The sequence below is a fragment of the Scyliorhinus torazame genome, chromosome 5 (assembly GCF_047496885.1).
Source record: "Scyliorhinus torazame isolate Kashiwa2021f chromosome 5, sScyTor2.1, whole genome shotgun sequence".
NCBI classification, from domain to species: domain Eukaryota; kingdom Metazoa; phylum Chordata; class Chondrichthyes; order Carcharhiniformes; family Scyliorhinidae; genus Scyliorhinus; species Scyliorhinus torazame.
In genome coordinates this window covers 96,467,765-96,491,604 of record NC_092711.1, presented here as the reverse complement: position 1 = coordinate 96,491,604, position 23,840 = coordinate 96,467,765, and the positions used below count along the sequence as shown (strand labels likewise).

At 46.6% G+C, this 23,840-nt stretch overlaps 2 protein-coding genes, 1 long non-coding RNA gene and 1 pseudogene across 5 annotated transcripts in view; 1 reads left to right on the top strand and 3 right to left on the bottom strand.

Moving 5' to 3' along the window:
- LOC140419050 (uncharacterized) overlaps positions 1–6,910 on the bottom strand; it is an 8,132-nt gene extending 1,222 nt beyond the window's left edge. Inside the window, exons 1-2 of one of the 3 annotated variants that reach the window (XM_072502776.1) lie at positions 6,789–6,910; positions 4,063–5,287 (exon numbers count right to left, since the gene is read on the bottom strand). In XM_072502776.1, the coding sequence (XP_072358877.1) occupies positions 4,068–5,180 (1,113 nt within the window). In that variant the 5' untranslated portion in view covers positions 5,181–5,287; positions 6,789–6,910 and the 3' untranslated portion in view covers positions 4,063–4,067. The remainder of the gene's footprint in view (positions 1–4,062; positions 5,288–6,788) is intronic. The other 2 variants (XM_072502774.1, XM_072502775.1) reach the window with 2 other exon arrangements.
- Positions 1–23,840, bottom strand: part of LOC140419064 (uncharacterized) — a 205,732-nt gene that overhangs the window by 126,587 nt on the left and 55,305 nt on the right. The window lies entirely within an intron of this gene.
- Positions 6,676–18,435, top strand: LOC140419055 (uncharacterized; annotated as a pseudogene).
- LOC140419057 (uncharacterized) lies at positions 7,596–23,840 on the bottom strand. Its single transcript, XR_011945504.1, has 3 exons — positions 23,722–23,840; positions 19,072–19,177; positions 7,596–7,796 (listed from the first exon to the last, which is right to left on the bottom strand). It is a non-coding gene; the product is annotated as an uncharacterized lncRNA (long non-coding RNA).

The window sequence follows — 23,840 nt, the reverse complement described above, 5'->3', positions numbered from 1 at the left end:
ATCGAGCGGTGTCTGGGCCGCGGGGGATTGTGGGAACAATGGCCACCATTCATCAGCTCTAGTAGGGAAATTTTAATGTAAAAAAATAATCTTTACTGTCACAAGTAGGCATATATTAACAATGCAATGAAGTTACTATGAAAAGCCCCTAGTCGCCACACTCCGGCGCCTGTTCGGGTCACAGAGGGAGACTTCAGAATAGAACAAAGAACAAAGAAAAGTACAGCACAGGAACAGGCCCTTCGGCCCTCCAAGCCCGTGCCCACCATGCTACCCATCTGAACTAAAATCTTCTATACTTCATGGGTCCGTATCCCTCTATTCCCATCCAATTCACCTAACAAGCATGTCTTTTGGGACTTATGGGAGGAAACATTAGTACCCGAAGAAACCCACGCATACATGGGGAGAACGTGCAGACTCCGCACAGACAGTGATCCAAGCCAGAAATTGAACCCGGGACCTTGTGAAGCAACAGTGCTAACAACTGTGCGACCGTTCATTAGGCTGCAAGTGATGTTTTTAGCCTCGATGAGTCCATGGGCCAAGTATTTGTTCAATGTGAAAGGTTGCAGCCCCTGTATAGTTACCTGAAGGGACTGCTCCTCAATATTTGGTTAATTTTGGTCCCGAAAGATGTGCTGTTAGGTAATTTGAACATTCTGAATTCTCCCTCTGTGTCCCCGAACAGGTGCCGTAGTGTGGTGATTGGGGGCTTTTCACAGTAACTTCATTACAATGTTAAGGTAAGCCTACTTGTGACAACAAAGATTATTATTATTAAATAGCCTGGCAAGGTGGGTGGGGGGTCTTGTGGAGCAGTGTGGTTGCCTCTGAGCCAGAATCTCCGGATTTGAGTTCTACCCCAGGGCATGATGGCCAAGGAAAGTATGTTCATAACCCGGTCAAACAGGTTGAGTGTGTCAACCTGCAAATGCTTCTCAGCACACCAATGTCTGACGGCAAGAGTGGGAGAGAGTCCTGGTCAGCCACGTGTTGCATGTGAGCCTCTCAAGTTATAAACCCTTGGTAACAGACTAGTGACCAGTTCCAGGAATTGCTCGCTATGGAAACAGATGAATGTCTACCTTAGTTAACCACGAGTGAGAAAATAATTAAATTGATGTTTTTGTCAGGCGCAGGACCCGGGTGGGAACATGTGCTGAAGCCGCGCCCACCATATTTTACATCTCCAAAATCCGGCGCAAATGCTCTCTCCCCGTTAAATCAACAGTTAACCTTGGGCTTTTGGGGGGATAAAGCCCGGAGCTGCAAATGAGGGACCCGCAGGTTCATATTCGGGGTTTGAGGCATTCACCAGGTGTTTAGAAACCCTCCACGTCCACCCACCAGCTCCATTGCTCCCTCCGCATTCCACATCTTCACCAATTTGGCGATATGACAGACAAGAGACTTGCCATCGCTATCACTGCACATGCTCCAGACACCGGGCGGTACTGCGTTTGCGCACTACTCTCCTGTGGTGTGAATGGAGGACATTCCCCACCGCGGGGATACTGGGTATAAACACTGCCATTGAATGTTAAAACCAGTGAACAGTGAATTGTTTTGATATCATGTGGCGAATGGGTACGCTGGGACGGGAATCAATAAAATTAAGAATCAAATTATACACCTACCTAAGGAAACCTTTCCTTTAGATAATTTGGATATTCTGAATTCTTCCTCCGTGTACCCGAACAGGTGCCACAGTTACATCATTGCAGTGTAGTGTAAGCCTACTTGTGACAATAATAAAGATTATTATTATTATTGTGCATAAGCCAGTGGTTCTTTCTATCCAGGGGTCTTTTAATGCTCTTGAGTCAGGAATCTGACCTGAACTCGATTGTGTAATAATAATAATAATGATTATTATTGTCACAAGTAGGCTCTGAGAGGTCTATGAAATGCAGGAGAGATTAAATGGTGAAAGGGATGCAAGGCAAAATGAAATGGCAATTGGGAATATAGAAAGATTTCTAACACTGATAGTGGCCATTCTGCAGGGTCGACGATTCAGTGATTCGAGAATGATTAGAGTGTGGTGCTAATAATGCCAGGGTTACAGGGTTGATCCCCGTGCTGGCTGTCCAAGTTCCCCTGTGTGCAGGTTGCTGCATTCTGTTATGATTCTTGGATTTGGATTTATTGTCACGGGTACCGAGGTACAGTGAAAAGTATTGTTCTGTGTACAGTCCAGACAGATCGTTCCATACATGAAAACATAGTACATACTATGGATTACCTCCAGAGTTGACAATTCGAATGTACTCCTGACAGCTCTGCCACATTCTCCCATCTATAAAATTGAGGTCATTCAAAATTCTGCAGACCAATGTCTCAACTTGCAGACAGCCATCTATTTACACAACCCCCCCTCCTCTAATTGTGGCCCCTCTTGCCCCCCATTTCAATTGTGCACCATTGGTGGCCCTGCTCCTTCAGTTGCCTCGACACAAAGCTCTGGAATATGTTCTACCCACTCCCACACCTTGTCAGCATGCTGAGATTTGAAGCCGTGCCCCCAGATCATTCGCCTGAGCCTCTGTATAACTAGTCCAGATGACATGACCACTACACCATATTCTCCCCTCAACTTGGGGTGAGAAAAGGGCAGCATGGTGGCGCAGTTATTAGCACTGCTGCCTCACAGTGCTGGGAACGGGTTCGATCCCGGGTCACTGTACATTGGAGTTTGCACATTCGCCCCGTGTCTGTGTGGGTCTCACCCCAACAACACAAAAGATGTGCAGGATAGGTGGATTGGCCATGCTAAATAGCCCCTTAAGTGGAAAAATTAATAAAAATGAAATAGATTTGGGGTGGGAAAGCATATGAGCAGCAAGAGTTTTGGATGATTTCAGCTTTCCAGGTGCTGGGAAGCAGGATCAATGAGAGAGGCTGGTCAGGAATGCATTGGAATTGTCAAACCTCAAGTTGACGTGGGTTTGAATGAGGATTTCAGCAGCAGACAAGCTGGGGCAGGCTGGAGAGAGGTAACGTTACAGAGGTGGAATTCCGTGGTGTTTCCGATGGTGTAGATATGTGATCAGAAACTCGTCGGATTTAAATCTGACATGGAGATTGTGCAGAGTGTGGTTCAGCCTCAGACAGTTCCCAGGGAGAGGGATGGGCCCGGGAGTTAGGGAACGTAATTTCAAATGGTGACTGGAGATAACGGCTTTGATCTTCCCAAATTTTAATTGGAGTAAATTTCTGCTCATCCAGTGGATGTGGGATAAACAGTTTGATAATTTAGTATCAGTGGAGGAATGGAGAGGGGTGGTGGTGAGGTAGGGCTTGGTGTTGTCAGTGTCCATGTGAAAACTAACACGGTACTTTTGGACAGCGGGACAGTGGATAGCATTGCTGCCTCACAGCACCAGGGACCGGGTTTGAATCTGGCCTTGGATAACTGTCAGTATGGAGTTTGCGCATTCTCCCCAAATCTGTGTGGGTTTCCTCCGGGTGCTACCACAGTCCAAAGATGTGCAGGTTAGGTGGTGTTATGGGGATAGGGTGAGGTTATGGGCCTTGCTAGTGCGCTCTTTCAGGCGTATAGTGCAATCCTGAGCGGTCGAATGGCCTCCTTCTGCACTTTAGGGATTCTATGGATTCTAGTGCCATCATGTCGATGGGAAATAGGAGGGGCCAAGGATAGATCCTTGGGGGACACCATGTTGGAGAGGAAAGGGAGTTTGGAGATGGGGTGGTACTTTGCAGGAAGTTAGGGTCAAAGGTTGTTTTCTCAGGAAAGGTGAAGATAGTGTATTTAAAAGTGAGAGGGCCAAAGCCAGAAGAGAGAGAGAACTGTTAACGATATCAGTTAATGTGGGGAAGTTGGATGGTCAGCGGTTTAGTGAGAATTGGGTCAAGGGAGCAGAAGGCAGGTCTCGTAATCAAGATGAGATTGAACAGGACATGACAGGAGATCGGAGAGAAACCAGAGATAGATCCGAGTTCACACTCAGACAAGGGGGATTTTTAGAGACAGTTTGGCCCAGTGGAGCTAGTGGAATGAGGGAAGCAGCAGAGCAGCTGATCAGATTGTCCACTCACTGTAATTACTTGTGAATTCGCTGGTGTCTCATCAGGTTGGATGACTGTGTGAATCTCTTCCCACACTTGGGGCAGGTGTATGGCCTCTCCCTAGTGTGAACTCGCTGATGTGCCAGCAGGCTGGATGACTGAGTGAATGTCTTCCCACACTGGGAGCAGGTGAACGGTCTCTCCCCAGTGTGAGTTCGCTGGTGTACAGTGAGGTCAGATGATGTCTTGAACCCAGTTCCGCAGTAAGAGCACCTGAAAGGTTTCTCGTCAGTGTGAATACGTTGATGACGCATCAGTTCCCCGGAACTTTTAAAGCACTTCTCACAGTCTGGGCATTTAAAAGGTTTCTCATCAGTGTGAACACGTTGATGGTGGAGCAGTTCCCGGGAACTTTTGTAGCACTTCCTGCAGTCTGGGCATTTAAATGGTCTCTTCTCATTGTGAACACTCTGATGATTCAGCAGAGTGGATAACTGAGTGAATCCCTTCCCACACTCAGAGCAAGTGTAAGGTCTCTCCCCAGTGTGACTGCGCTGGTGTGTCCGCAGGTTTGATGACCTACTGAACCCACTGCCGCACGCGGAGCAGGTGAAAGGCCTCTCCCCAGTGTGAGTGCGTTGGTGTTCACGGAGTTGAGATGACTGCTTGAACCCAGTCCCACAGTGAGAGCATCTGAACGGTCGCTCGTTGGTGTGAGCACGTTGATGGAGTATCAGGTCCCGGGAACTTTTATAGCACTTCCCACAGTCTGGACATTTAAATGGTCTCTCGTCCGTGTGAACCCGCTGGTGCGTCATCAAGTCAGATGACCGACTGAATCCCTTCCCACACTCTGAGCAGATGAATGGTCTCTTCCCAGTGTGAACTAGCTGGTGTCTCAGCAGGTTGGACGACTGAGCAAATCCTTTCCCACAGAGGGAGCAGTTGAATGGTTTCTCCCCGGTGTGCACTCGCTGGTGTTGCAGCAGGCTGGATGATCGAGAGAATCTCTTCCCACAATCAGAGCAAGTGAATGGCCTCTCCACAGACTGTCTGGGATGATGAATTTCCAGTTGAGATGTGGATCTGAATCCCTCCTCACATTCCCATGGTTTCTCCTCACTGTTAACGGAGCTTTTGCCTTCCATGTTCAAAATTCACCGATATTCACATTACAACAAATTGAGCGATTCTCAGATCCTGATGTGATGTTTGGCTCGAGTTTCCTGAATGCAAATCTTCCCCTTGTAACACTCTGTCAAATTGATTTAAAACAGAAATATGGAAGTGAGAGACAACCCACAAAAACACAAAGGCAGGTTGTGAAATTGAGCTGCATGAATCTGGTCATTTGTGGGGCCGGCACTGGGAAAAAGTGACCATGAAAACTGCTGGATTGTTATAAAACCCAACTGGTTCACTAATGTATTTCAGGGAAGGCAACCTGCCACCCAGTCTGAGCCCACACAAGACTTGGCCTCTGCAAGAATACAATAAACAGGAGCAGCAGTAGACCATTCGGCCTGTTGAACCTGCTCTGCCATTGAACACGATTGTGGCTGATCTTGGTCTTCCTTCCCCTTTCCCGCCAGCTCCCCATCTCCTTGACTTCCTGAGAGACCAAAAATCTCACCATCTTAACCTTAAATATATTCAATGGTGGATCATCCACAATCCTCTGGGTGAGGGAATTCCATGTGACAAGAAAGACAGAAAGGGAGAGAAAAAGAGAGTGAGTCGTGGTGGAGAGACAGAGAGGGAGAGACAGAAATGATGAGAGAGAGAGAGAAGGAAGTGGGAGTGACAGGAGCAATGGAGAGACATTTTCTCAACTGACAACTGAATCACAATTTGACAAAATCTCCTAAACCCTTAACCTCCACCACCTGGATGGACCAGGACAGCAGATGTATGAGAAAACCATCAAGTTTCACTCCAAGACACACACCATCCGAACTTGTCTGACATCCAGTACTGGAGGAGCAGAAATTTCCACTATTTAAATATTGAGAAGACTAAACCCATTCTCTTCGTCCCCTCGACAAACTCCACTCCCTTGCCACCAACTCCATCCCTGTCAAATGTGTACGGCTGAAGCAGCCTGTTCACAACGCTGGTGAAATATGTGACACCTGATGAGGTTCCAAACACATATCCACATCACCACCAAGATCACCTATTTCCACCTCAGTAACGCAGCCTGACTCCACCTTAGTGTCTTCTTATCTGCTGCAGAAATTATCATTCATACCTTTGTTACCTCTCGGCCAAATTATTCTAACACACTCCCAGCCAGCCTCCAACAACCCCCCCCCCCCCATCCCATCCAAAACTCTGCTACCCATGTGCTTACTCACAACAAGTCTTGTTTATCCATCCCCTGTGCTCACTGATCTACAAACGATTCCTTTTAAGAAGCACCGAAAGTTGAAATTTCCCATTCTTCTTTTCCTCTAGTTGTGATCATCCTGATCTCTGTAATCTCCTCCACACCCCTTTGAGATCTCTGCACTCATTTAATTCCAGCCACTATAGCATTCCATATTTTAACCTCTCTACCATTACTGGCCTTTTATCATTTGACTGCTGCGAGTACCCAATTAAAAAGGCTTGTGCGCATGCGGATTTCTGGGAAGGCGCAAACAAGATGGCGGCCGGTTAGTTCTGTCTGTGACAAAGCTGCAGCCACCGCTCAGGTCACCGGGTACCGGTAGGTTTTTTTTCTGGTTTCCTGTTTCTATAACATGTTTACGAACCGTGTCTAACGACCCAGCTGATCCCTCCGTCCCGCCATTCCCACCTTTACTGATTGCGAATCCGAGTAAGAACCTTCTTCACGTCGCCATTAATGACACTGCGCATGCTTCACTCAGCCCAGTCCCGCCCCTGATTCACTCCGATTGGTTGGAGGACCAGCCGCTCCTGCTCGGTCCCCCGGTTCCGCCCCCTCTCCTCCCATTGGCCTGGAGTTGGCGTCAATCACCCGCGAATTGTGAGGTGTCAGGTGAGAGGTCAGTGTCGGGGGGCGGGGTTGACTAACCCAGTGCGGCCTGAGAGCCGAATGTGTAACAATGAACATTCTCCACTCTCACTATCCGCCGCCTCTCCACAAACAACCTCACAGAGACCAGGGGGGAGACACTGACCCAGTGACAATGTCACTGCATGAGAGGAAAAGTCTAATGTAACCCCTCTTGTTCAAAACGGCAGAAAGTAGGAAACTAGTTAGTTTAAAGCCTGTTGTTGGGAAACTGTTGGAATCCATTATTGAGGAAGTAGTAACTGGACATTTGGAAAGTCAAACCGCAATCCACCAGTCAGTGTGGTTTTGTGAAGGGTAAATTGTGTTTGACAAATTTGTTGTGAGTTCTTGGAAGATGTAACAGGCCAAGTGGATAATGGAGGTCCTGTGGATGTATTTGGACTTCCAGAATACATTTGATAAGATGTCATATAAAAGATAATAAACAAGGTAAGATCCCATGGTGTTGAGAGGTAATATATTAGTTTGGATTGAGGATTGGCTAAACAACAGACAGCAGAGAGGGCATTATATCATATTAGATTTATTGACACGTACTCCGGTATAGTGAAAAGAATTGTTCTGTGTACAGTTCCATACATGAAAGACATAGGACATAACGATAAATCCACAATGTAAATGCATAGACATTGGATGAAGCATCTGGAGGGTAGTACTACATCTTCAGTACAGAAGATACGTGGAGAGATCAGTTCAGTCCATAACAGGGTGGTTCAGGAGTCTGGAAACAACATGGAAGAAGCTGTTTTTGAATCTGTTCGTGCGTGTTCTCAGACTTTTATATCTTCTGCGCGATGGAAGAGGTTGGAAGAGAGAATAGCAGGTGTGAGGGGACTTGGATTATGCTGATCTGTCTTTTTCTGGTTGGCAAGTTGTAACTAGTGGTGTGCCACAGGGTTCGGCCCTCAGGCCCCAACTATTTACAATCCAAGTTAATGACTATGGGACAGATAGAATGTACGAGAGCCAAATTTACAGCTAACACTGAAATGGGTGGGAAAGCAAGTTGCAATGAGGAAATAAGAAATAAACTAATGGTTAGGTGAGTGGGCCAAAATGTGGCAGATGGAATTTAACGTGCATAAGTGTGAGGTTATTCATTTTGGTCAGAGGAATAAAAAGGCAACTTCTTATCTAAATGGAGAGAAACTTCATAATGCTTTTGTACAGCGGGATCTGGGTGCCCTCGTGCACGAATCACAGACAGTCTGCAGGTGCAGCAGGTAATAAGGAAGGCAAATGGAATGGTGGCGTTCATTGGTAATGGAATAGAGTATAAAGTAGTGCAGTGCTGTTGTAACTGTGTAGCGCGTTGGTGAGACCACATCTGGAGTACTACAGTTTTGGTCCCTTACTTGGACAATGACATAAATGTATTTGAGGCGGTTCAGAGAAGGTTCGCTAGATTGATTGTCAAGTGGAGAGAGATTTGAGCAGTTTAGGCCAATACTCACTGGTGTTTAGAAGAATGAGAGGAGATGTAACTGAGGTACATAGATGCTAAAGGGGATTGATGGGGCAGACGTAGAGCGGATGTTTTCCCTTGTTGGACATTATAGAAGGAGAGGCCATAGTTTGAGCCTAGTCCTGCATATTTTATTTCAAGGGGGCTGAAGTATAAAAGTGAAGAGGTGTTGCTGTAACTACAAGCTACCAGTGAGGCCACATTTAGAACATTGTGTACAGTCTTGCTCCCGTTATTTAACAAAAGATATGTTATCATTGGAGGCAGTACAGAGGAGGCTTACTGGGATGCTTCTGGGTATGGAGGGACTGCCAATTGAGGAAATAATTTCTTTGACCCCAGGAAATGTGGAGGCCGAGTCCTTGATCAGTTGCAAGGCTGAGATCGATATGTTTTTAATCAGTAGGGGAATTAAAGGTAACACAGATAAGTTAGGAAAGTGGACTTAGTGAGTGTTAGATCATAGAACATACAGAGCAGAAGGAGGCCATTCGGCCCATCGTGTCTGCACTGACCCACTTAAGCCCTCACTTCCACCCTATCACCCTAACCCAATAACCCCTCCTAACCTTTTTAGACACTAAAGGCAATTTAGCATGGCCAATCCACCTAAACTGCAAGGCTTTGGACTGTGGGAGGAAACCGGAGCACCCAGAGAAAACCCACGCAGACATGGGGAGAACGTGCAGACACTGCACAGACAGTGACCCAGCAGGGAATGGAGCGCGAGACGCTGGCGCTGTGAAGCCACAGTGCTAACCATTGTGCTACCGTGCTGCCCAGCTGTGATCTCACTAAATGGTGGAGCAGCTCAAAGGGCAGAATGAGTGATTACTGTTCCTATTTCTTCTGGTCTGTTTGTAGGTAAAGATTTCCGGAATCTGTGTGACTGGAGAAGCACTGAGATATATAAAATTCTGGTTAGACACCACCTGGACTGCTGTGATTTTAGACAAGAATGCAAATGCTGGAAATCTGCAGGATTTCGGACAGCATCTGTGGAGAGAAACAGAGTTAATGTTTCAGGTCAGCATGATCATTCATCAGATCATGAATAGTGTTTCCATTTGAGATCATGGGGAAACCTGTGAGTGGAGCCAGAGGATATTGGTTGGGTGTTGAATGAACACTTTACATCTGTCTTCACTGAAGGAATCTTTTAATATTATTGGACTACGCCAAGTTGTTAGATTCCTACTATTATTTGACTGTAAAGTTGAAGGAATTTCTAGTATTCCTACTATTCGGTTACCAGGAGCACTTTGCGATTATTGGACCTCAGCAGAAATAGCAGTTAAAACGTCTCGGGTGCCAAAAGGAATTCTTTTATTTTTCTTCTATTGATTACAATTTGAAAGTGATTTAAAAGGCAATGCGTAGACAATTTGAAGCTTTCAGAGAATTACAGACATTATCTTTTTGCTTAGGCAGACAGCTCGAAAGTAACTTTTAAAAGGTCAAAGTCTGAAAATGAAATATGAAGAGAGAGAGAGCTAATCTTCAGCTAAACTCAAACTCAAAAACACTACATCACTACAAAGACAGACTGACTAAACAGACAGACTGACTAGACAGGCAGACTGACTAGACAGGCAGACTGACTAGACAGGCAGACTGACTAGACAGGCAGACTGACTAGACAGGCAGACTGACTAGACAGGCAGACTGACTAGACAGGCAGACTGACTGAACAGGCAGACTGACTGAACAGACAGACTGACTGAACAGACAGACTGACTGAACAGACAGACTGACTGAACAGACAGACTGACTGAACAGACAGACTGACTGAACAGACAGACTGACTGAACAGACAGACTGACTGAACAGACAGACTGACTGAACAGACAGACTGACTGAACAGACAGACTGACTGAACAGACAGACTGACTGGACAGACAGACTGACTGAACAGACAGACTGACTGGACAGACAGACTGACTGGACAGACAGACTGACTGAACAGACAGACTGACTGAACAGACAGACTGACTGAACAGACAGACTGACTGAACAGACAGACTGACCGAACAGACAGACTGACCGAACAGACAGACTGACCGAACAGACAGACTGACCGAACAGACAGACTGACCGAACAGACAGACTGACCGAACAGACAGACTGACTAGACAGACAGACTGACTGAACAGACAGACTGACTGACTGACTGAACAGACTGACTGACTGACTGAACAGACTGACTGACTGACTGAACAGACTGACTGACTGACTGAACAGACTGACTGACTGAACTGACTGAACAGACTGACTGACTGAACAGACTGACTGACTGAACAGACTGACTGAACAGACTGACTGACTAAAAATGGTGGGGCAAAACTTTTTCAGTTATACCCTTTCATATCTGTCCAAAGTCATCTAATCACACCCCAATATAATCCTAATTGGTTTGGGTTAGACTCAAACACATTTGATTTGACGGCAAGCCGTCCATGTTCAATGTGCAACATGAGCTTTTAATTGTTTCATGTCTGTATGTTATGGAATGTGATATTTGATCCAATGTTTTATCCATTAAAATGTTTTGGCCTAATAAGCAATGGAATGTGGTTCACGCTGTAATCACTAATGGCCTAAAAAGAGAACAATAGAGCTTTAGTTACTGGCCTCTTGTCACCTCGTTGCCATGGAATTCAGTCCTTGACAGCAGCATAGTGTCAAACTGTCTTGCAACTGTGCTGTTTTAATCTATGATGGAATTGTGCTGTTTCATGTATCTATTGAAGCTATATGTTTTGAGATGAACTGAGGTTATGGGTGCTGAAATTCTCATTTTTAAATGGGTATTTAAAACTGGGGCTAAATATTTATGCTTAAACAGGTATCTTTTACCTATACTAGTTGTATTAGAAATACCTGGCTTCTACATTCACCCAAGAGAATGAGGAGGTAGATATGGAACTCGGGCAGAGAGACTGAAGATCCTGAGCAAATTGACATAGGGAGTGACATGGTATTGGAGGTGCTGGCAGGTTTAAAACTGGACCGGATGAGTTGTGCCCTAGACTGCTGTGGGAGGCGAGGGAAGATATTGCAGGGGCTCTGACCCAAATTTTTAATTCCTCTCTGGCCACGGGGGAATTGCCAGAGGAATGGAGATCAGCTAATGTGCTCCTACTGTTTAAGAAAGGTTGTAGAGATAAGCCAGGGAACTGCAGACCAATGAGTCTCACATCAGTGGCAGGGAAAATATTGGAGAGAATTCTGAAGGAGAGAATCTACTTGCCTCTCCAGGCAAGATTTGATCAGAAATAGCCAGCATGGCTTTGTTAGAGGGAGGTCATGCCTAACAAATTTGATTGAATTTTGTGAGCAGGTGACGAGTATAGATGTAGTTTACATGGACTTCAACCAGCCTTTGACTTGTAAGAACATAAAGACATAGGAGCAGAATTAGGCCATTCGGCCCATCGAGTCTGTTTTACTGTTCAATCATGGCTGATATGTCTTCTCCCCATACACCGGATCATGTTATTGATCAAGAACCTATCTATCTCTGTCTTAAAAACACAGTGATTTGGAGAGCACGGTGGAGTAGTGGTTAGCGTTGCTGCCTCACGGCGCCATGGTCCCAGGTTCAATCCCGACTAGGTCACTGGCCATGTGGGGTTCTCCCCATGTTTGTGTGGGTTTCGCCCCCACAACCCAAAGATGTGCAGGGTAGGTGGATTGGCCATGCTAAATTGCACCTTAATTGCAAAAAATGAATTGGGTACTCTGAATTTATTTTAAAATTAAAAAAAATAATGACAGTGATTTGGCCTCCTCAACTGACAGTGAGGTTTCTGTAAATTTACAGGATACTGGAAGTGGAGGTTGAACAGACGGGAAACGCAAACCAAACGTCACATCACGATCTGACCGAGTCACTCAGTTCATTGGAAACCAAATTTCAGCAGCATCTGGGTGTGGAAGGTAAAAGGTTTGTCTGTTCTGTCTGTGAGGGAAGATTTCAGGTCTCAGTGTGACTGGAAAAGCCCCAAGATTCACAAACCCTCGTTCGGCCAAACCTGGAGAACTGTGTTCAGTTCTGGGCAACAAACCTGAGGAAGGACAGAATGGCCTCGGAGGGAGTTAGCTCAGATTTACCTGAGTGATATCTGAACCCCCCGGGGTTAAATTACAAAATTAGATTACACAACAGAGTCAGAGAGATGATGGCACAAAGAAGGGCATTTGGCCCATTGAATCCATGCTAGCTCTCTGGAGCAGTCCAGTCAGTCCCATTCCACTGCTCCCTGTATCCTCGCAGGTTCATTTCCCTCAAATGTCTATTCAATTTCCTTTTGAAATCAAATCATTCATTGTTTCTATTTTCAAACTCCCTCATAGGCAGCAAGTTTCAGGTCATTGCCGCTCGCTGTGTAAAAACATACATCTCATATCACCTCCATTTCACTTTAGTAATGGAGAGGGATAGGTGCGTGCAACAGGGCAAGATTTACAATTGGGGGAAGGGTAAATACGATGTTGTCAGACAAGAATTGAAGTGCATAATTTGGGAACATAGGCTGTCAGGGAAGGACACAAGTGAAATGTGGAACTTGTTCAAGGAACAGGTACTACGTATCCTTGATATGTATGTCCCTGTCAGGCAGGGAAGAGATGGTCGAGTGAGGGAACCATGGTTGACAAGAGAGGTTGAATGTCTTGTTAAGAGGAAAAAGAAGACTTGTGTAAGGCTGAGGAAACAAGATTCAGACAGGGTGTTAGAGGGATACAAGATAGCCAGGAGGGAACTGAAGAAAGGGATTAGGAGAGCTAAGAGAGGGCATGAACAATCTTTGGCGGGTAGGATCAAGGAAAACCCCAAGAGACATAGATATGTGAGAAATATGAGAATGACTAGAGAGGGTAGGTCCGATCAAGGACAGTAGCGGGAGATTGTGTATTGAGTCTGAAGAGATAGGAGAGGTCTTGAACGAGTACTTTTCTTCTGTATTTACAAATGAGAGGGGCCATATTGTTGGAGAGGACAGTGTGAAACAGACTGGTAAGCTCGAGGAGATACTTGTTAGGAGGGAAGATGTGTTGGGCATTTTGAAAAACTTGAGGATAGACAAGTCCCCCGGGCCTGACGGGATATATCCAAGGATTCTATGGGAAGCAAGAGATGAAATTGCAGAGCCGTTGGCAATGATCTTTTCGTCCTCACTGCCAACAGGGGTGGTACCAGGGGATTGGAGAATGGCGAATGTTGTGCCCCTGTTTAAAAAAGGGACTAGGGATAACCCTGGGAATTACAGGCCAGTTAGTCTTACTTCGGTGGTAGGCAAAGTCATGGAAAGGGTACTGAAGGATAGGAATTCTGAGCATCTGGAAAGACACTGCTTGATTAGGGATAGTCAGCACGGATTTGTGAGGGGTAGGTCTTGCCTTACAAGTCTTATTGAATTCTTTGAGGAGGTGACCAAGCATGTGGATAAAGGTAAAGCAGTGGATGTAGTGTACATGGATTTTACTAAGGCATTTGATAAGGTTCCGCATGGTAGGCTACTGCAGAAAGTAAGGAGGCATGGGATAGTGGGAAATGTGGCCAGTTGGATAACGAACTGGCTAACCGATAGAAGTCAGAGAGTGGTGGTGGATGGCAAATATTCAGCCTGGATCCCAGTTACCAGTGGCGTACCGCAGGGATCAGTTCTGGGTCCTCTGCTGTTTGTGATTTTCATTAATGACTTGGATGAGGGAGTTGAAGGGTGGGTCAGTAAATTTGCAGATGATACGAAGATTGGTGGAGTTGTGGATAGTGAGGAGGGCTGTTGTCGGCTGCAAAGAGACATAGATAGGATGCAGAGCTGGGCTGAGAAGTGGCAGATGGAGTTTAACCGTGAAAAGTATGAGGTTGTCCATTTTGGAAGGACAAATATGAATGTGGAATACAGGGTTAATGGTAGAGTTCTTGGCAATGTGGAGGAGCAGAGAGATCTTGGGGTCTATGTTCATATATCTTTGAAAGTTGCCACTCAAGTGGATAGAGCTGTGAAGAAGGCCTATGGTGTGCTAGCGTTCATTAACAGAGGGATTGAATTTAAGAGCCGTGAGGTGATGATGCAGCTGTACAAAACTTTGGTAAGGCCACATTTGGAGTACTGTGTACAGTTCTGGTCGCCTCATTTTAGGAAGGATGTGGAAGCTTTGGAAAAGGTGCAAAGGAGATTTACCAGGATGTTGCCTGGAATGGAGAGTAGATCTTACGAGGAAAGGTTGAGGGTGCTAGGCTTTTCTCATTAGAACGGAGAAGGATGAGGGGCGACTTGATAGAGGTTTATAAGATGATCAGGGGAATAGATAGAGGAGACAGTCAGAGACTTTTTCCCCGGGTGGAACAAATCATTACAAGGGGACATAAATTTGAGGTGAATGGTGGAAGATATAGGGGGGAATGTCAGAGGTAGGTTCTTTACCCACAGAGTAGTGGGGGCATGGAATGCACTGCCTGTGGAAGTAGTTGAGTCGGAAACATTAGGGACCTTCAAGCAGCTATTGGATAGGTACATGGATTACGGTAAAATAATAAAGTGTAGATTTATTTGTTCTTAAGGGCATCACGGTAGCATTGTGGATAGCACAATTGCTTCACAGCTCCAGGGTCCCAGGTTCGATTCCGGCTTGGGTCACTGTCTGTGCGGAGTCTGCACATCCTCCCCGTGTCTGCGTGGGTTTCCTTCGGGTGCTCCGGTTTCCTCCCACAGTCCAAAGATGTGCAGGTTAGGTGGATTGGCCATGATAAATTGCCCTTAGTGTCCAAAATTGCCCTTAGTGTTGGGTGGAGGTGTTGACCTTGGGTAGGGTGCTCTTTCCAAGAGCCGGTGCAGACTCAGTGGGCCGAATGGCCTCCTTCTGCACTGTAAATTCAATGATAATCTATGATTAATCTAGGACAAAGGTTCGGCACAACATCGTGGGCCGAAGGGCCTGTTCTGTGCTGTATTTTTCTATGTTCTATCTCCTGTACCTTTTACATACAAACTAGGAACTGGCCACTCGGCCCCTCGAACTTGCTCAGCATTCAATACGATTGCGGCTGATCTCATTCTAACCTCAACTCCACATTCCTGCCTACCCCTGATGACCTTTCACCCCCTTGCTCATCAAGAATCTATCCAGCTCTGCCTTAAAAATATTCAAGGACTCTGCTTCCACTGCCTTTTCCGGCAGGCGTTCCAAAGTTTTCCAACTCTCGAGAAAGAAATCCTCATCTCCATCTTAAATGGGTGACTCCTTATTTTGCAACAGTGATGCCCTCGTTCTAGATTCTCCCACAAGAGGAAACATCTTCTCCACATCCACCCTGTCAAGACCCCTCAGGATCTTCTATAATTCAATCCAGGCTTTACCCAAACCTTTAAATCTGTGTCCCGACTGCTTGTACGACCAGTGAATGGAAATAGAGTTTCTTTGTCCACCCGATGGAAACCTGGCGTAATCTTGTGTCCCTGAATCAAATCTCCCCTCAACCTCCTTTGCTGGAACCATTCTGGGAAACCTTCTCCAAGAACCTTCACATCCTTCCTGAAGAGTGGTGACCAGAGCTTTATAAAGATTCATAGAATAGAATTAGAACCATAGAATTCTGCAGTACAGAAGGAGGCCATTCAGCCTATCAAGTCTGCACCTATTCTCTGAAAGGTCGATGCTACCACTCCCACGTCGACGCTACCACCAAGAAAGCACAACAGCGCCTATACTTCCTCAGGAAACTAAGGAAATTTGGCATGTCCACATTAACCCTTACCAACTTTTACAGATGCACCATAGAAAGCATCCTATCAGGCTGCATCACAGCCTGGTATGGCAACTGCTCGGCCCAGGACCACAAGAAACTTCAGAGAGTCGTGAACACCACCCAGTCCGTCACACAAACCTGCCTCCCATCCATTGACTCCATCTACACCTCCCGCTGCCTGGGGAAAGTGGGCAGCATAATCAAAGATCCCTCCCACCCGGCTTTCTCACTCTTCCAACTTCTTCCATCGGGCAGGAGATACAGAAGTCTGAGAACATGCACGAACAGACTCAAAAACAACTTCTTCCCCACTGTCACCAGACTCCTAAATGACCCTCTCATGGACTGACATCATTAACTACAGCCTGTATGCTTCATCCGATGCCAGTGCTTGTGTAGTTACATCGTATATCTTGTGTTGCCCTATTATGTATTTTCTTTTATTCCCTTTTCTTCCCATGTACTTAATGATCTGTTGAGCTGCTCGCAGAAAAATACTTTTCACTGTACCTCGGTACACGTGACAAACAAATCCAATCCAATCGAAAGGACACCCTGCCTAGGCCCACACCCCTACCCTCTCCCTGTAACCCCATAGCCCCACCTAACCTGTACATCCCTGGACACTAAGGGGCAATTTATCAAGGCCAATCCACCGAAGTTGTCCTTCTTTAGACTGTTGGAGGAAACCTGAGCACCGGGTGGAAACCCACACAGGGAGAAAGTGCAAACTCCAGACACACAGTCACCAAGGTCGGAATTGAACCCAGGTCCCTGGCGCTGTGAGGCTGCAGTGCTAATCACTGTGCCACCAGAAGCATAGTTTTGGTATCAATATTACTGTTCATGAAGCTCAAGATCGAATTTGCTTTGCCAACTACTCTCTTAATATGACTTGTAGATACACAAAATCCCTCTTCACCTCTTTCTCTCTCCTCCCAAAGAGGCCAGTTGTGTTTTATGACAATCCAGTTTTCATGGTCACTTTTTCCCAGTGCCGGCCCCACAAATGACCAGATTCATTCAGCTCAATTTCACAACCTGCCTTTGTGTTTTTGTGGGTTCTCTCTCACTCCCTATTTTCTGTTTTCAATCAGTTTCACAGGGTGTTCGAAGGGGAGGCTTCAAAGTTTGGAAACGCAAACCAAGCATCACATCAGGTTCTGACAGAGTCCTCAATTTATCATATCCTGAATATCATCGTACTTTGAACATGGAAGGAAAAAGCATCGCTCACAGTGGAGAAAAAGCGTACATGTGTTGTGTGTGTGGACGAGGATTCACTCGATCATCAGGCCTCGCAAGACACAAATGCAGTCACACTGAGGAGAAACCGTGGAAATATGGGGACTGTGGGAAAGGATTCATTTCCCCATCCAAGCTGGAAACTCATTGATGCAATCACACTGGAGAGAGACCATTCACCTGCTCCGAGTGTGGGAAGGGATTTACTATTTCAGGCCACTTGCTGTGTCACCAGCGAGTTCACACTGATGAGAGACCATTTCAATGTCCAGACTGCGGGAAGTGCTATAAAAGTTCTGGGGAACTGATGCGCCATCAACGTATTCACACTGATGAGAGACCGTTTAGGTGCTCTCACTGCGGGACTCGGTTCAGACAATCATCTCACCTCACTGTACATCAGCGAATTCACGCTGGGGAGAGACCATTCGCCTGCTCCAAGTGTGGGAAGAGATTCACTCAGTCATCTGACTTGCAGAGACACCACCCAGTTCACACTGATGAGAGACCATTCAGATGCTCTCACTGCGGGACTGGGTTCAGACAATCCTCTCACCTCACTGTACATCAGCGAATTCACACTGGGGAGAGGCCGTTCACCTGCTCCGATTGTGGGAAGGGATTCACTCAATCATCCAACCTGCTGAGTCACCAGCGAATTCACACTGGGGAGAGACCGTTCACCTGCTTCGAGTGTGGGAAGGGATTCACCACTTCATCCCACCTGCAGAGACACCAACGAGGCCACAAGTAACCACAGTGATTGGATTTTGCTGTTGCTCACATTCAGGACTGAATCATGTTCATTTAGGTCTCTTTCTGCTGATAACAAACTCCGGCCCATTTACAGAGGCTAATATTCTGGCTAAAAGTCAAATAAATTAGATTTCTGTTAAATACGCAGTGTTGAAACTTTTTAATATCTCTGACACAAGTTAATTCCTTTTGAAGTACTCTCGCTCTCCCCCGTCTCTTCCATCCTCACCTCCAACAAGAAGTGTGAGGAGCTTGTGGAGCTTCTTTGTGACTGAGATTGAGTAAATCCGATCAGCTGCCTCTGCTGCTTTCCTCCCTTCCACGAGCCCACCGGACCAAACTGTCTCTAAATTTCATCCTTTCCTGAGCCCTGAGCCCACATCTTTCTCTAGTTTCTCTCTCATCTCCCCTCATGCCCTCTCAGAGCTCATCTTGTCCATGAGACCCAGCTCCTGCTCCATCGACACTATTCCCACTGAGCTACTGATCAGCCAACTACCCTGTGTCCATGGATATTGTCAACATTTCTCTCTCTTCAGGTACTGTCCCTCTGTCCTTCAAATCTGCCATCATCACCCCCTCAATAAAACAAACCCTTGCCCCTGCCATCCTTACAAATTATTGCCCCAACTTCAATCTCCCTCTCTTCTTCAAACCTTTCAACATTTTGTCATCTCCCAAAGCCTTGTCCATCTTTCCCAGAATTCCCATGTTTGATTCCTTCAATCAGGTCTCTGCCCTGTCACAGTGAAATACAAGAGACAAACAGAATCTTACCCGGAGAGAAAGACAGACAATCCGGGAGCTTGGATCCAACACGGATATGTTCATAAGACCAGAAGACAAGGGTAGCAGCACAGTCTTTATCGAGAGACAACAATACCTGCTGGAGACAGACAGACAACTAAACAACACGAATCACAACACCAAGCTACCTAGACCCATATACCCGAGACAGGAAGGAGAATTGGAGATGGACCGGAAGAACTCAAAGACTCCAGAAACATTAACCAAAAACAACAGGTACAACCAAGGAAGTTCTACCTGTTCCCTAAAATACCCAAACACATAGACTGTACCAGGGAAATACCCCCAGACAGACCCACCGGATCAGACGGAGAGCGAAAGTCCAACAGAATCATAGAATTTACAGTGCAGAAGGATGCCATTCGGCCCATCAAGCCTGCACCACCCTCGGAAAGAGCACCCTACTTAAGTCCATGCCTCCACCCTATCCCAGTAACTCCACCTAACCTTTTTTTGGACACTAAGGGGCAATTTAGCATAGCCAATCTACCTAACCTGTACATCTTTGGATGGTGGGTGAAAACTGGAACACAACGGAGGGAACCCACGCAGACACAGGGAGAATGTGCAAACTCCACATTGAATTGAACCCGGGACCCAAGCACAAAATGCTGCCAGGAATCAGCAAGTCAGTTTAAGTCTGTGTGAAACTCAAACTTCATTCACACAAAGCCCGCAGTGTGATTGGCTGGAGGACCAGAGTCCATCCGGTCCTCCAATCCTTCCCATTGGTCAACACATCTCAGGCAGGAAATGAGGTTTCGGAACCCGCGCCCACGTGGCCAATGGGAAGAACTCAAAGGATGCAGAGTCTCAGCCAATGAGGGAGATCCAGATCAGTCCCGCCCCACATTCACTCTGATTGGCTGGAGGATCAGCCGCTCGTGCTCGGTCCTCCAGTCCCGCCCCCTGTTCTATTGGTCTGGAGTCGCCCTCAATCACCCCCGGGCATTGTGATCCGGAGCACGCGCAGTGCGGCTGCTGGACATGGATTTCGCCACTTGTTTGTCCCGGAGAAGCAGAGTCGGCGTCAGGCGGTGGGTGGGAGGATTTGGAAACACTTTGTGGATCCGCAAACCCTTCACAATCATTGTCAGCTCCCTGGTTTGCAGCTGCGGGGCTTCTCCCTCCCTCCCGGGAACAGGCCCAGGTTAACGGGCACCATCCTGCTTCAGCCACTGGAGGATGGTTCACACCAGAGGATGGGGGAGGAAGGGTAATAAATAAAAGCTTCCACTTTGCACTCAAATCAATGAGGACTCTGATCTCTGGCAAGGAAGGAAACCCTGGGGGGTGGACGGGGCCGATTCACAAACACCCGCTGGAGGCCCCAAACCCCCAATAAAGAACCTGCAGCCCCTGGATTTCCAGCTCTGGGGGATTGGTGGCTTCAAGTGCAGCCATCTTGGTAAAGGAACATAGAGTGGGTGGGGCTTCAGGGTCCCAATGACCAGGAGGCAAAATGATGATTGATTAATTGATTTTATTCTCACTTTGCACAGAGGGGGTTGAGAACTGATCCCAGCCAGAGGGGAGGGAGGGGGTGAGCTGTAAGGAAAAGAATTGTGAAGGTGGTGTGCAGGATTTGCCGGGCTGACCAACTCTCATGGTGAAAATTAAGGTCCAGCCTGCACTGAAAGGCTGGCGTTCTGCCAGAGCTGGGACCAGTCCGCCTGGCTAAGTGTCTGCCAGAGCTGTTGGAACACAGAAACAGTAAGGAACATGATCCTGTGCATTGAGAAAGGTACAATTTGTATGACAGACAACATCCAGGCAGCATGCAGCCTGGGACAGAGGACACAAATACATTCAGTAAAATATGGGACTGTTAGTCACCCTGGGATTTGCATCCAGCAAGGGAGGTGAGAGAGTGCATGGGATTAGGATTTACTGCTTTACAGGTACAAATGAAGAAAATATCTTTCATGGAAAATAGAATTATATGTTCAATATTTCTCAAGTTTTGTGAACTCCTTTTCCAGGGTAATAGATTTGGTAGATTTACAAACAGGAAGCTCGAACTGCATGGTCTGACAAAGTCACTGAGTCACCACGGCCTCAATATCATCAGAAATTGAATTCCGGAGGAGACATGTTTGTGTGTTCTGTCTGTGCGACACCATTTATAACATCTTTGACTGGAAAAGCATCAAGACAAACACTGGAGTGAGTGTTCCAGTACACTGACTGTACAAAGAGCTTTAAACAGTTAAACCGCCTGTTAAAATCATCGCACGATTTGCAAAGGGAAAGAAGCGTACTCGTGCTGTGTGTGCGGACAAAGCTTCAACTGATTGTCCAAACTGGAGAGATACGAGGAAACAGGCGCCATGGAGAAACCGTGGAAATGTGAGGACTGGGGGAAAGGATTCAGTTCTTCATCCCGGCTGGAAACCCATTGACGCGTTCACACTGGGGAAAGGCCATCTGTTCTGTGTGTGAGAGGAGATTCACTCAGTCCCAACACCGCTGAGACACCAGCGAGTTCACAAGTGAGTGCAGGGACGGGAATCTGCTGTTTTGCTGCTGCTAATCACATCCAGGATTGATAGTCTGACAATATCTGGTTTGATTCTGCTGATGTTAACAATCTCTTCAACTGGCTGCAGTTTAATATTCTGGAGATGTCACTGATTTTAAAAATGCCCCTTTTTAAAAGCAGCGCCTGTGATTTTTCTCCTTAATTCAAGAACTCTCAACAGGAGCACCTTTACAGTAAAATTATGAACTTGTACTTCAATCCTAAATTGATCTTTGATGCAAATCCGTGTCTGAACGGTTCCACTGATCAACATCTCCAATCAGCAGGTTAATCTTTCCTGACAATTCTTACTGACTTCGTCAGTGTTATGTCCATTAGGAAATTAAATTGTGAAGGAAGCAAAACAAAACAGTTAAATATTTTACAGGCACTGTGGAAATGTATATAATCACTGAACATCAACATTGTTATTGATGAAGTTTGGATCACGGAGTTGAATCATTTCTGACACAGCAGCAGCAACATTTGGTAACGGTGGAACAAAGAACAAAGAAAAGTACAGCACAGGAACAGGCCCTTCGGCCCTCCAAGCCTGTGCCGACCATGCTGCCCGACTAAACTACAATCTTCTACACTTCCTGGGTCCGTATCCCTCTATTCCCATCCTATTCATGTATTTGTCAAGATGCCCGTAAATGTCACTATCGTCGCTGCTTCCACCACCTCCTCCGGTAGCGAGTTCCAGGCATCCCCTACCCTCTGTGTAAAAAAACTTGCCTCGTACATCTACTCTAAACCTTGCTCCTCGCACCTTAAACCTATGCCCCCTAGTAATTGACCCCTCTACCCTGGGGAAAAGCCTCTGACTATCCACTCTGTCTGTGCCCCTCATAATTTTGTAAACCTCTATCAGGTCGCCCCTCAACCCCCGTCGTTCCAGTGAGAACAAACCAAGTTTATTCAACCGCTCCTCATAGCTAACGCCCTCCATACCAGGCAACATTCTGGTAAATCTCTTCTGCACCCTCTCTAAAGTCTCCACATCCTTCTGGTAGTGTGGTGACCAGAATTGAACACTATACTCCCAAGTGTGGCCTAACTAAGGTTCTATACAGCTGCAACATGACTTGCCAATTTTTATACTCAATGCCCCGGCCAATGAAGGCAAGCATGCCGTATGCCTTCTTGACTACCTTCTCCACCCGTGTTGCCCCTTTCAGTGTCCTGTGGACCTGTACACCTAGATCTCTCTGACTTTCAATACAGACTGGTTTGAGAGCCACTTAACAGAGATGACCTGTCATTGAAGCAAAAAGTAAAGCTGACCTGATGTACAACTTAAACCTAACAGCCAGAACAGTGTTTTTCAAACTTTTTTTCCAGGGACCCATTTTTACCAACCGGCCAACCTTAGGGACCCACGCCGGCCGACCTTCGCGACCCACCATTTTCTCTTACCTTGTTTGCTGCTGACAAAATGGAGGACTCTCAATCGGGCCCAAAGCACGTGAGGTCGGCATTCGGGGGGCGTGACCTGCTCTCTACCTCCCTTCAGGCAGGAAGATTACATAGAATTTTTTTTTAAAAATCTTCTGTGACTCCGATTGCACAAATGCATGGGCAAAAGCCGCAGCAGCCAGCTTTTAACAATGTTGGCTGTGAGCGGCCTTCAAAAAGACCGTGACCATATTTTTAAAAATGCAGGCGCACTGCATGTGTGTGCCTGCTTATCGGTGCGCGTGAGCAAACTTCTCCGCTTGCGTACCGATGAGCGGGGACGCATGGGCAGTGACGCATGGGCAGTGTGGTCTCTTTTTTTATATGGTCGTGGCCTTTTTGAAGGCCGCTCGCAGCTGGCATTGTTGAAAGCCGGCTGCTGCAGCTGTTGCCCACAAATTTGCACAATCGGGAGTGCCGCGACGGACGGCTCCGTGACTCCCCCACCCGCGGTCACGAAAATGCCTGAGCTAGAACACCATCTCGTGAAAGTAGCCAATTTAGTTCTGTAAAAGACAGGGAGAATGTGTGAAATAATCGCTGGATCAGTCTACATCACAAAATGTGAATTGCCTCTGAAATCTACTGTGTTTGATGGGATCAAGACATCACTTGTTTCTGCTTTCACCAAGGTTGCCCACCTGAAATCAGCAGATGGTGAAGTTCTCACTGCCAGAAGTAAACAGATGTCCCGTTGGGTTGAACATGACTGTGAGCTGTACTCCTGTGAGACGGACACCTCCCAGTCTCTGTTTGACTC